The sequence below is a fragment of the Oncorhynchus nerka genome, linkage group LG15, assembly GCF_034236695.1.
Source record: "Oncorhynchus nerka isolate Pitt River linkage group LG15, Oner_Uvic_2.0, whole genome shotgun sequence".
In the NCBI taxonomy this organism is placed as follows: domain Eukaryota; kingdom Metazoa; phylum Chordata; class Actinopteri; order Salmoniformes; family Salmonidae; genus Oncorhynchus; species Oncorhynchus nerka.
Genome location: NC_088410.1, coordinates 96,607,726 through 96,621,585, shown reverse-complemented (window position 1 = coordinate 96,621,585; position 13,860 = coordinate 96,607,726). Strand labels below are relative to the sequence as shown.

Below are 13,860 nucleotides of genomic sequence, written 5' to 3'. Positions count from 1 at the left end.
CATTACAATACAATATCTTCCAATACAATATATTACAATACAACACAATATATTACAATACAATACATTACAATACAATATCTTCCAATACAATATATTACAATACAACACAATATATTACAATACAATATATTACAATACAATACATTACAATGCAATACTATATTACAATACAATATATTACAATACAATATATTACAATACAATATATTGCAATACAATGCAATATAATATATTACAATACAATGCAATATAATAGATTACAATACAATATATTACAATACAACACAATATATTACACTACAATATATTACAATACAATACATATTACAATACAATGTATTACAATACAAAATAATACCATACAATATAGTACAATACAATACATTATAATACAACACAATATATTACAATACAATATAATATCTTACAATACAAAATATTACAATACAAAATATTACAATACATTATAATACAATACAATATATTACAATATAATATATTACCATACAATATATTACAATACAATATAATATCTTACAATACAAAATATTACAATACAAAATATTACAATATAATATATTACCATACAATATATTACAATACAATAGAATATATTACAATACAATTTATTACAATACAATACAATATATTTCAATACAATACAATATTTTACAATACAAAATATTACAATACAATATAATATATTACAATACAATATTTTACAATACAATACAATGTATAACAATACAATATAATATATTACAATACAAAATATTACCATACAATATAGTACAATACATTACAATATATTACAATACAATATATTACATTACAATATATTACAATACAATACAATATATTACAATATATTACAATACAATACAATACAATATATTACAATATATTACAATACAATACAATACAAAATATTACAATACAATATATTACAATATAATATAATATATTACAATACAATACAATATATTACAATACAAAATATCACCAAACAATATAGTACAATACAATACAATATATTACAATACAATATATTACATTACAATATATTACAATACAATACACAAGTAGCCCTGTATGGCGCAGGCAGTTGGTGAAAGGTTGTAGGTTCAAATTCGTCAAGGGGCGGCAGGGTAGCCTAGTGGTTCGAGCATTTGACTAATAACCAGAAGGTTGCAAGTTCAAACCCCCGAGCTGACAAGGTACAAGTCTGTCGGTCTGCCCCTGAACAGGCAGTTAACCCCACTGTTCCTAGGCCGTCATTGAAAATAAGAATTTGTTCTTAACTCACTTGCCAGGTTAAATAAAGGTATAAAAAAGGATCACATACAAAAGAAATGTATAAAAACACTGTACTGTTAGAATGTTTGTTTCCATCCAGGAGCTGCGTGAGATGCAGGCCAGCATCAGGGACACCTCTGTGGTGGTGCAGATGGACAACAGGCGAGACCTCAACATGGACCAGATAGTGGCTGACGTCAAGGCTCAGTACGAAGACATTGCTACCAAAAGCCGAGAGGAGGCTGAGATGTGGTACAAATCCAAGGTGAACAACAGTTGACTATTCTAGGATTTAAGTGGTTAAAAAGAGGATTTTTTTGTCTTACTACATTGAAATCAATATTATATTACAATACAATACATTACAATATCTTAAAATACAATACAAGATATAACAATACAATATATTACATACAATATATTACAATACAATACAATACAATACAATACATTACAATATCTTAAAATACAATACAATATACTACTGAGCCATAGTTGCTGGAACCATTCAGCCAGGCTAGACCAAAGAGTGGAATGATAGCTAAACAGACTGGTTGCCAGGCTAGACCAAGGAGTGGAATGTTAGCTAAACAGACTGGTTGCCAGGCTAGACCAAGGAGTGGAATGTTAGCTAAACAGACTGGTAGCCAGGCTAGACCAAGGAGTGGAATGTTAGCTAAACAGACTGGTAGCCAGGCTAGAACAAGGAGTGGAAGGATAGCTACACAGACTGGTTGCCAGCCTAGACCAAGGAGTGGAATGATAGCTAAACAGACTGGGTAGACCAAGGAGTGGAAGGCCAGACTGGTTGCCAGCCTAGACCAAGGAGTGGAATGATAGCTAAACAGACCAAGGAGTGGAAGGATAGCTAAACAGACTGGTTAGCCAGGCTAGACCAAGGAGTGCTAGACCAAGGAGTGGAAGGATAGCTAAACAGACTGGTTGCCAGCCTAGACCAAGGAGTGGAATGATAGCTAAACAGACTGGTTGCCAGGCTAGACCAAGGAGTGGAAGGATAGCTAAACAGACTGGTAGCCAGGCTAGACCAAGGAGTGGAATGATAGCTAAACAGACTGGTAGCCAGGCTAGACCAAGGAGTGGAATGACAGCTAAACAGACTGGTAGCCAGGCTAGACCAAGGAGTGGAATGACAGCTAAACAGACTGCTAGACCAAGGAGTGGAATGACAGCTAAACAGACTGGTAGCCAGGCTAGACCAAGGAGTGGAATGACAGCTAAACAGACTGGTAGCCAGGCTAGACCAAGGAGTGGAATGACAGCTAAACAGACTGGTAGCCAGGCTAGACCAAGGAGTGGAATGTTAGCTAAACAGACTGGTTGCCAGGCTAGACCAAGGAGTGGAATGACAGCTAAACAGACTGGTAGCCAGGCTAGACCAAGGAGTGGAATGTTAGCTAAACAGACTGGTTGCCAGGCTAGACCAAGGAGTGGAAGGATAGCTAAACAGACTGGTTGCCAGGCTACAAGACAAGTGGTCTCAGGACCATTAAGTAATGTGTCATGTTCTTTTCCCTCAGTTTAACCAGATGGCCGTCCAGGCCATGCAGTACGGAGACGAGCTGAGGAACACCAAGGGAGAGATAGCAGAAATCAACCGCCTGATCGGCCGTCTGCAGAGTGAGATAGAAGCTGTCAAAAGACTGGTAGTTTGTTCACTTATTCAACTCAGTTCACTTATGGTTCGGACCGCTTTGAGGCACGGTAATATCACACAATGGATGCAGCACCCTGTTGGATGGGATCTACTTTATGGGATAAAAGATTCAGAAGCTATGCCACGGAGTGTTGCTGCTAAGACCGTATATATGCCATTCGGTGTGATGAGGCTTGACGGGGCAGTATTTTCACGTTCGGATGAAATGCATGCCCAAATTCAACTGCGTGCTACTCATCTCCAGAATATAACATATGCATAGTATTAGTAGATTTGGATAGAAAACACTCTGAAGTTTCTAAGACTGTTTGAATCATGTCTGTGAGTATAACAGAACTTATTTAGCAGGCGAAACCCCGAGCACAAACCATTCAGATTTTTTTTTTGGTCACTCTCTTTTCAATAGGTTTTCATTGGGAATCTCGATTTCTAAGGGACCTTCTTGCAGTTCCAATCGCTTCCACTGGATGTCAACAGTCTTTGGAAATTGGTTGAGGTTTTTCCTTTGTGTAATGAAGAAGTACAGCCATCTTGAACGAGAGTCACTTGAAGTGTACTGTTAGATAGAGGTGTGTGACCAGAAAGTATGCTACAGTTTGTTTTCCTCCTGTATTGAACACAGATCATCCCGTCTTCAATTTTATCGATTATTTACGTAAACAAATACCTAAAGTTGTATTACAAAAGTAGTTTGAAATGTTTTGGCAAAGTTTACAGGTAACTTTTGAGCTATTTTGTAGTCACCGGTTGGAACCAGTGTTTATCTGGATCAAACGCGACAAATAAATGTCCATTTTGGATATATATTGACGGAATTAATCGAACAAAAGGACCATTTGTGATGTTTATGGGACATATAGGAGTGCCAACAGAAGAAGCTCGTCAAAGGTAAGGCATGAATTATATTTTTATTTCTGCGTTTTGTGTCGCGCCTGCAGGGTTGAAATATGTTTTCTCTCTTTGTTTACGGAGGTGCTATCCTCAGATAATAGCATCGTTTGCTTTTCTCTCTTTGTTTACGGAGGTGCTATCCTCAGATAATAGCATCGTTTGCTTCTCTCTCTTTGTTTACGGAGGTGCTATCCTCAGATAATAGCATCGTTTGCTTCTCTCTCTTTGTTTACGGAGGTGCTATCCTCAGATAATAGCATCGTTTGCTTCTCTCTCTTTGTTTATGGAGGTGCTATCCTCAGATAATAGCATCGTTTGCTCTCTCTTTGTTTACGGAGGTACTATCCTCAGATAAAGCCTTTTTGAAATCTGACATGTTGGCTGGATTCATAAAGCAAGTGTATGGAGGTGCTATCCTCAGATAATAGCTTTCTTTGCATGCCTTTTTGTTGACATGTTGGCTTTCATGCTTTAAAATGTGTTGATTTCATGAAAATTGGATTTTTCCCAGGTGGGACGCTACCGTCCCACATATCCCAGAGAGGTAAGCAAGTACTGACATGGACTTAATGCAGCCGTAACCCTGGTGTTGATGTCACATGGCGAGCCGACCTGGTGAACCAGATAGCCGAGGCTGAGAGGCCGGGGGGGAGCTGTCTGTGGAAGTGGCGAAGTCTCTAACCTAACCTAACTCTAACTATACATATCTATAATGTAGCGAGCCAACCTGGAGGACCAGATAGCCGAGGCTGAGGGCCGCGGGGAGCTGGCTGTGAAGGAGGCCAAGTCCAAGATGAGAGATCTGGAGGATGCTCTGCAGAGGGCCAAGCAGGACATGGTCAGGCAGCTCAGAGAGTACCAAGACCTGATGAACATCAAGCTGGCCCTGGACATAGAGATAGCCACCTACAGAAAACTACTGGAGGGAGAGGAGGACAGGTAAGGAGGGGGAGGACAGGTATGGAGGGAGAGGGCAGGTATTGGGGGGGGTATGGAGGGAGAGGAGAACAGGTATGGAGGGGGATGAGGACAGGTGTGGAGGGAGAGGACAGGTATGGGGGGTAGGTATGGAGGGAGAGGAGGACAGGTATGAAGGGGGAGGACAGGTAGGGGGAGGACAGGTATGAAGAAGGGGGAGGACAGGTATGGAGGGAGAGGACAGGTATGGAGGGAGAGAACAGGTGTAGAGAGAGGAGGACAGGTAAGGGGGAGGACAGGTATGGAGGGGGAGGAGGACAGGCATGGAGGGAGTGGACAGGTATGGAGGGAGTGGACAGGTATGGAGGGAGAGGAGGACAGGTATGGAGGGAGAGGAGGACAGGTATGGAGGGGGAGGATAGGTATGGAGGGAGAGGAGGACAGGTATGGAGGGAGAGGAGGACAGGTATGGAGGGAGAGGAGGACAGATGTGAAGGGGGAGGACAGGTATGGAGGGGGAGGACAGGTATGGAGGGAGAGGAGGACAGGTATGCAGGGGGAGGACAGGTATGGAGGGAGAGGACAGGTATGAAGGGGGAGGACAGGTATGAAGGGAGAGGACAGGTATGGAGGGAGAGGACAGGTATGAAGGGAGAGGACAGGTATGGAGGGAGAGGACAGGTATGAAGGGGGAGGACAGGTATGGAGGGAGAGGAGGACAGGTATGAAGGGGGAGGACAGGTATGGAGGGAGAGGACAGGTATGGAGGGAGAGGACAGGTATGAAGGGAGAGGAGAGGTATGGAGGGAGAGGACAGGTATGGAGGGAGAGGACAGGTATGGAGGGAGAGGACAGGTATGGAGGGAGAGGACAGGTATGAAGGGAGAGGACAGGTATGGAGGGAGAGGACAGGTATGGAGGGAGAGGACAGGTATGAAGGGAGAGGAGGACAGGTATTATTATAGACACACATTATACAGTATGTATGGTGTCTATAGGTTGAGGTTCTAAACAAGGACCGAACAATGTGTGAAAAGGATTATCTGCAATATTTTCCCAAGCTGAAGCAGCACACTTGTATCTATTTTTCTCTCAGGATTGGACATCAATCTATTCTCAACATCCAGTCAGTGTCCAACTACAGTAAGTAGTAAACTGTATGTACTACTGAAATAATTTCATCAGTGAATGTACTCTATTTAATGTTATCCGTTGACTAGAATGACACTAAATGCTGTATTTTTCAGACACACAGATCAGATGTTAGGCTCTAACCAATAGACTGCCACTGTTGTGTTCTGTCCAGGTTCTAACCAATAGACTGCCACTGTTGTGTTCTGTCCAGGTTCTAACCAATAGACTGCCACTGTTGTGTTCTGTCGTTCTGTCCAGGTTCTAACCAATAGACTGCCACTGTTGTGTTCTGTCCAGGTTCTAACCAATAGACTGCCACTGTTGTGTTCTGTCGTTCTGTCCAGGTTCTAACCAATAGACTGCCACTGTTGTGTTCTGTCCAGGTTCTAACCAATAGACTGCCACTGTTGTGTTCTGTCGTTCTGTCCAGGTTCTAGACTGCCACTGTCGTTCTGTCCAGGTTCTAACCAATAGACTGCCACTGTTGTGTTCTGTCGTTCTGTCCAGGTTCTAACCAATAGACTGCCACTGTTGTGTTCTGTCCAGGTTCTAACCAATAGACTGGCACTGTTGTGTTCTGTCGTTCTGTCCAGGCTCTAACCAATAGACTGCCACTGTTGTGTTCTGTCCAGGCTCTAACCAATAGACTGGCACTGATGTGTTCTGTCCAGGCTCTAACCAATAGACTGGCACTGTTGTGTTCTGTCCAGGCTCTAACCAATAGACTGGCACTGTTGTGTTCTGTCCAGGCTCTAACCAATAGACTGCCACTGTCGTTCTGTCCAGGTTCTAACCAATAGACTGCCACTGTTGTGTTCTGTCCAGGTTCTAACCAATAGACTGCCACTGTTGTGTTCTGTCCAGGCTCTAACCAATAGACTGCCACTGTTGTGTTCTGTCGTTCTGTCCAGGTTCTAACCAATAGACTGCCACTGTCGTTCTGTCCAGGTTCTAACCAATAGACTGCCACTGTTGTGTTCTGTCCAGGCTCTAACCAATAGACTGCCACTGTCGTTCTGTCCAGGCTCTAACCAATAGACTGCCACTGTTGTGTTCTGTCCAGGCTCTAACCAATAGACTGCCACTGTTGTGTTCTGTCGTTCTGTTCTCCACTGCCACTGTCGTTCTGTCCAGGTTCTAACCAATAGACTGCCACTGTTGTGTTCTGTCCAGGTTCTAACCAATAGACTGCCACTGTTGTGTTCTGTCGTTCTGTCCAGGTTCTAACCAATAGACTGCCACTGTTGTGTTCTGTTGTTCTGTCCAGGTTCTAACCAATAGACTGCCTCTGTTGTGTTCTGTTGTTCTGTCCAGGTTCTAACCAATAGACTGCCTCTGTTGTGTTCTGTTGTTCTGTCCAGGTTCTAACCAATAGACTGCCTCTGTTGTGTTCTGTTGTTCTGTCCAGGTTCTAACCAATAGACTGCCTCTGTTGTGTTCTGTTGTTCTGTCCAGGTTCTAACCAATAGACTGCCTCTCTGTGTTCTGTCCAGGTTCTGACTGCCACTGTTGTGTTCTGTTGTTCTGTCCAGGTTCTAACCAATAGACTGCCACTGTTGTGTTCTGTGTTCTAACCAATAGACTCTGTTGTTCTGTCCAGGTTCTAACCAATAGACTGCCACTGTTGTGTTCTGTGTTCTGTCCAGGTTCTAACCAATAGACTGCCACTGTTGTGTTCTGTGTTCTGTTCTGTTCTGTCCAGGCTCTAACCAATAGACTGCCACTGTTGTGTTCTGTGTTCTGTGCCAGGTTCTGTCCAGGTTCTAACCAATAGACTGCCACTGTTGTCCAGGTTTAACCAATAGACTGCCACTGTTGTGTTCTGTTCCAGGCTCTAACCAATAGACTGCCAGGTTCTAACCAATAGACTGCCACTGTTGTGTTCTGTCCAGGTTCTAACCAATAGACTGCCACTGTTGTGTTCTGTTCTGTTGTTCTGGTTCTAACCAATAGACTGCCACTGTTGTGTTCTGTCAGGTTCTAACCAATAGACTGCCACTGTTGTGTTCTGTTGTGTTAGACTGTCCAGGTTCTAACCAATAGACTGCCACTGTTCTTGTGTTCTAACCAATAGACTGCCACTGTGTTCTGTCCAGGTTCTAACCAATAGACTGCCACTGTTGTGTTCTGATTTCCAGGTTCTAACCAATAGACTGCCACTGTTGTGTTCTGTCCAGGTTCTAACCAATAGACTGCCACTGTTGTGTTCTGTCCAGGTTCTAACCAATAGACTGCCACTGTTGTGTTCTGTCCAGGTTCTAACCAATAGAACAGGCTCTAACCAATAGACTGCCACTGTTGTGTTCTGTCCAGGTTCTAACCAATAGACTGCCACTGTTGTGTTCTGTCCAGGTTCTAACCAATAGACTGCCACTGTTGTGTTCTGTCCAGGTTCTAACCAATAGACTGCCACTGTTGTGTTCTGTTGTTCTGTCCAGGTTCTAACCAATAGACTGTCACTGTTGTGTTCTGACTCACTGTTGTTCTCCAGGTCCAGACTGCCACTGTTGTGTTCTAACCAATAGACTGCCACTGTTGTGTTCTGTCCAGGTTCTAACCAATAGACTGTCACTGTTGTGTTCTGTCGTTCTGTCCAGGTTCTAACCAATAGACTGCCACTGTTGTGTTCTGTCGTTCTGTCCAGGTTCTAACCAATAGACTGCCGCTGTTGTGTTCTGTCCAGGTTCTAACCAATAGACTGCCACTGTTGTGTTCTGTCCAGGTTCTAACCAATAGACTGCCACTGTTGTGTTCTGTCCAGGTTCTAACCAATAGACTGCCACTGTTGTGTTCTGTCCAGGTTCTAACCAATAGACTGCCACTGTTGTGTTCTGTCCAGGTTCTAACCAATAGACTGCCACTGTTGTGTTCTGTCGTTCTGTCCAGGCTCTAACCAATAGACTGCCACTGTTGTTCTGTCGTTCTGTCCAGGTTCTAGGAGTTTCAGTAATGGATACCATAGCAGCTCCATCTCCCCTACACCCAAGCTGCTGATTAAAACAACTGAACAAAAAGACAGCTCCAGATTCAGCTCTCATTAAAAAACCCTGTCGGATCCTTCTGGCTGAGGGTGAAGAACCATTATATAAGACTTTATAACAGATCTATAGCAACTTTCTGGATTATTTTTGTCAATCTACATTCTGTAAAGAGCATGAGAGAATAACATAAGATCATGACATGTTAGATGTGTGTTTGTAGCTAGAGGAATATAAACATTTGGTTGTTCTTACTGTAAAGAAAATTAAAAAAAGATATGTATCAGTATATAAAAATATGAATTTCGAGAAACCGTTTGTCTTATTTGGTGCATACAGACTGCTATGCAACAGCTGGAATAGAGGTCAAAACCCATTGTAGTGAGACAGTAGACTAATAACAGCATCGTCCTCATGCAGCGAGTTAATGGTTCTTATAGGGTTAGGAAACAGGACACCACCAACTGGGTTTGGCTATCTACTTCCTGTGTCACAGGTGCATGCTGTAGACAGGGCTAATAGAGGTGATTTTCTACTGAACTTACTGAGAGAGTTCTGTTAAAGTTTAGAATTCATTACATTAACAAACTCCTCTTCTTCAGATAGATGATCTTTCTTTAGAAAACTGCCAAGCTTGCTCATCATCTCCCTTTTTCTCTACGGTTCTTTAATTGCATCAGCTCTTTGGCGCGTTTAATGGCTACCACGAATGACTTTATATTTGAAAAAATTCCCCATCTACTTCCATGACCCATGTCTTTTCTTGCAAAAAAACATCTTTAGCTAATGCTAATCGATGAGATTCATGTAGCTAGTACTGGTCGTTGTGACGTTCCTGGAGAACCTGCTCCGGTTCCACCAGGAACACCATCACCATGTCAACCACCGCAAACGCCTAACCGACTTCGGACACCGGGGGGTTCTGCCTTGATGATGCTATTGACACTCTACGGGGGGATACCTGTGCACCATGCGGGGATACCGCTACATGAACAAGCAGAAAGAGCTGCAGGTCGCGACAGAAAAACCAGGAAGTAGAGGCCTTCAGTCCATAGAGGCCTGGATCGTTTGTCCACAAACTCATGGACATTTCTATTCCTCTCAATAGACTTCAAAATGATAATATTTGGGTATTGATCGTGTGATCAACTGTTTTGTGTAGTTAAAGAATGAGAATGTCTTCAGTCTCTTTCTCCTCATGGTCCTGGACTTGACCCTTTAGCACACAGAAGATTCCACCACAGAAGAAGATCTTTATAAACTCTACTGGATTATTTGTTAAGTTATTAAATGCCTAAATATGTCATTAAATAAAGTTAAGTGTAAAATCCCTCTCCTATCATATGTCATATTTCATTTCTCGGGATACACTGAAGCACGGTTTGGATGGTGGGTTATTGTCATTTTACAACCGTTAATATGAATAAAAACATGTCTTACACAAACATTTATTTGTTTATTTCTTTTAAAAAACTATATACAGTAATAACTTTAGTTCAACTGACAAAACAGGGAGAGAACATCCTCCCCAACAAACTGCTGCATTACATTAAAAAGTGGAATAAAAATTTAAACAGTCAGACCCCATTCTATGGACACAATGGAATGAAAATAGAGTCAGACCCCATTCAATGGACACAATGGAATGAAAATAGAGTCAGACCCCATTCTATGGACACAATGGAATGAAAATAGAGTCAGACCCCATTCTATGGACACAATGGAATGAAAATAGAGTTAGACCCCATTCTATGGACACAATGGAATGAAAATACAGTCAGACCCCATTCTATGGACACAATGGAATGAAAATAGAGTTAGACCCCATTCTATGGACACAATGGAATGAAAATAGAGTTAGACCCCATTCTATGGACACAATGGAATGAAAATACAGTCAGACCCCATTCTATGGACACAATGGAATGAAAATAGAGTCAGACCCCATTCTATGGACACAATGGAATGAAAATAGAGTCAGACCCCATTCTATGGACACAATGGAATGAAAATAGAGTCAGACCCCATTCTATGGACACAATGGAATGAAAATAGAGTTAGACCCCATTCTATGGACACAATGGAATGAAAATACAGTCAGACCCCATTCTATGGACACAATGGAATTAAAATAGCTACAGGCCCATAGATTTGACACAAGGGAATTAAACAAGTGTTTTTAATCAGTTAAATGTAATCCGTTTTGATTCTATGGGTCACGGTGGTGTCTGTCTATTCATTCATCGTCTGTTGTCATAGTCACCGATCATTGTCAGTGCAGTGCAATTAAGAGTCAGAGATGAATGAAGAAACGGACTTCAAACGTCCAGGGAACTGGATGAGAGGAAAAGCACTTCAAGATGTAGAGTAGGATAGGATGAACTAGTAGTGGAAAGGTCTCACAGACATTCTCACTATAGGGCCGACCCGAATAGTACTGTGTTGGCTCAGATATGCCTGATTCTCACTATAGGGCCGACCTGAATAGTACTGTGCTGGCTCAGAAATGCCTGATTCTCACTATAGGGCCGACCTGAATAGTACTGTGCTGGCTCAGAAATGCCTGATTCTCACTATGGGGCCGACCTGAATAGTACTGTGCTGGCTCAGATATGCCTGATTCTCACTATAGGGCCGACCTGAATAGTACTGTGCTGGCTCAGATATGCCTGATTCTCACTATAGGGCCGACCTGAATAGTACTGTGCTGGCTCAGAAATGCCTGATTCTCACTATGGGGCCGACCTGAATAGTACTGTGCTGGCTCAGATATGCCTGATTCTCACTATAGGGCCGACCTGAATAGTACTGTGCTGGCTCAGATATGCCTGATTCTCACTATAGGGCCGACCTGAATAGTACTGTGTTGGCTCAGATATGCCTGAATCTCACTATAGGGTCGGCCCGAATAGTACTGTGCTGGCTCAGAAATGCCTGATTCTCACTATGGGGCCGACCTGAATAGTACTGTGTTGGCTCAGATATGCCTGATTCTCACTATAGGGCCGACCTGAATAGTACTGTGTTGGCTCAGATATGCCTGAATCTCACTATAGGGTCGGCCCGAATAGTACTGTGCTGGCTCAGAAATGCCTGATTCTCACTATGGGGCTGACCTGAATAGTACTGTGTTGGCTCAGATATGCCTGATTCTCACTATAGGGCCGACCTGAATAGTACTGTGTTGGCTCAGATATGCCTGATTCTCACTATAGGGCCGACCTGAATAGTACTGTGTTGGCTCAGATATGCCTGATTCTCACTATAGGGTCGACCCGAATAGTACTGTGTTGGCTCAGATATGCCTGATTCTCACTATAGGGTCGACCCGAATAGTACTGTGTTGGCTCAGATATGCCTGATTCTCACTATAGGGCCGACCTGAACAGTACTGTGTTGGTGCTGATATGCCTGAATCTCACTATAGGGCCGACCTGAACAGTACTGTGTTGGTGCTGATATGCCTGAATCTCACTATAGGGCCGACCCGAATAGTACTGTGCTGGCTCTGATATGCCTGAATCTCACTATAGGGCCGACCCGAATAGTACTGTGCTGGCTCTGATATGCCTGAATCTCACTGAACATAGCTGATATGCCTGATTCTCACCCGAACAGCACTGTGTTGGCTCAGATATGCCTGAATCTCACTATAGGGCCGACCTGAACAGTACTGTGTTGGTGCTGATATGCCTGATTCTCACTATAGGGCCTCAGAAATGCCTGAATAGTACTGTGTTGGCTCAGACTATGCCTGAATCTCACTATAGGGCCGACCTGAATAGTACTGTGTTGGCTCTGATATTTTCACTTTCTTTTTGACATGGTCCTTTCCAGCACAGTTCAGATGCCTGAATCTCACTAATGGCTGCCCAGTGAATCTCAGGCCAGACAGCACTGTGTTGGCTCAGATATGCCTGAATCTCACTATAGTGGCCGACCTGAACAGTACTGTGTTGGTGCTGATATGCCTGATTCTCACTATAGGGCCGACTCCGAACCTTTCTGTGTGGCTCAGATATGCCTGAATCTCACTATAGGGCCGACCTGAACAGTACTGTGTTGGTGCTGATATGCCTGATTCTCTACTTTAGGATAGAACACCATTTTAATCTCACCCTTGAATTACTGTGTTGCTGATATTTTCCTTTCTTTTTGACATGGTCCTTTCCAGCCAGTTCCTCAACTCTGGCTGCCCAGTCTCAACATCACTGAATCGGTCGGACTCCTCCTTTAGAAACCTGTCAGATCAGACAGGTTAAATACAATGTTACAATTCAAAGTGACGTTCTCTACTTTGGAGATTTTAACCCCTTGTTATTGGTACCGTAGTGTCCGTTTTCTGAGCTGCTCTCAGAATGGAATGAAAATCAGACAGACAGGAAATACAATTCTCAAAGTGACACAATGGAATGAAAATAGAGTCAGACCCCATTTTGGACACAATGGAATGAAAATAGAGTCAGACCCCATTCTATGGACACAATGGAATGAAAATAGAGTCAGACCCCATTCAATGGACACAATGGAATGAAAATAGAGTCAGACACCATTCTATGGACACAATGGAATGAAAATAGAGTCAGACCCCATTCAATGGACACAATGGAATGAAAATAGAGTCAGACCCCATTCAATGGACACAATGGAATGAAAATAGAGTCAGACCCCATTCTATGGACACAATGGAATGAAAATACAGTCAGACCCCATTCTATGGACACAATGGAATGAAAATAGAGTTAGACCCCATTCTATGGACACAATGGAATGAAAATACAGTCAGACCCCATTCTATGGACACAATGGAATGAAAATACAGTCAGACCCCATTCTATGGACACAATGGAATGAAAATACAGTCAGACCCCATTCTATGGACACAATGGAATGAAAATACAGTCAGACCCCATTCTATGGACACAATGGAATGAAAATACAGTCAGACCCCATTCTATGGACACA

The 13,860-nt window shown here is 42.6% G+C and overlaps 1 protein-coding gene across 4 annotated transcripts in view; it reads left to right on the top strand.

Annotated features, from left to right (window-relative positions):
- LOC115124175 (keratin, type II cytoskeletal 8-like) overlaps positions 1-9,950 on the top strand; it is a 16,260-nt gene extending 6,310 nt beyond the window's left edge. The window contains exons 5-9 of one of the 4 annotated variants that reach the window (XM_029653559.2): positions 1,403-1,564; positions 2,838-2,963; positions 4,584-4,804; positions 5,880-5,926; positions 8,849-9,950. In XM_029653559.2, the coding sequence (XP_029509419.1) occupies positions 1,403-1,564; positions 2,838-2,963; positions 4,584-4,804; positions 5,880-5,926; positions 8,849-8,958 (666 nt within the window). In that variant the 3' untranslated portion in view covers positions 8,959-9,950. Of the gene's footprint in view, positions 1-1,399; positions 1,565-2,837; positions 2,964-4,583; positions 4,805-5,879; positions 5,941-8,848 lie in introns of all 4 variants that reach the window. The other 3 variants (XM_029653558.2, XM_065002080.1, XM_029653560.2) reach the window with 3 other exon arrangements.
- Positions 9,951-13,860: the final 3,910 nt, after the last annotated feature.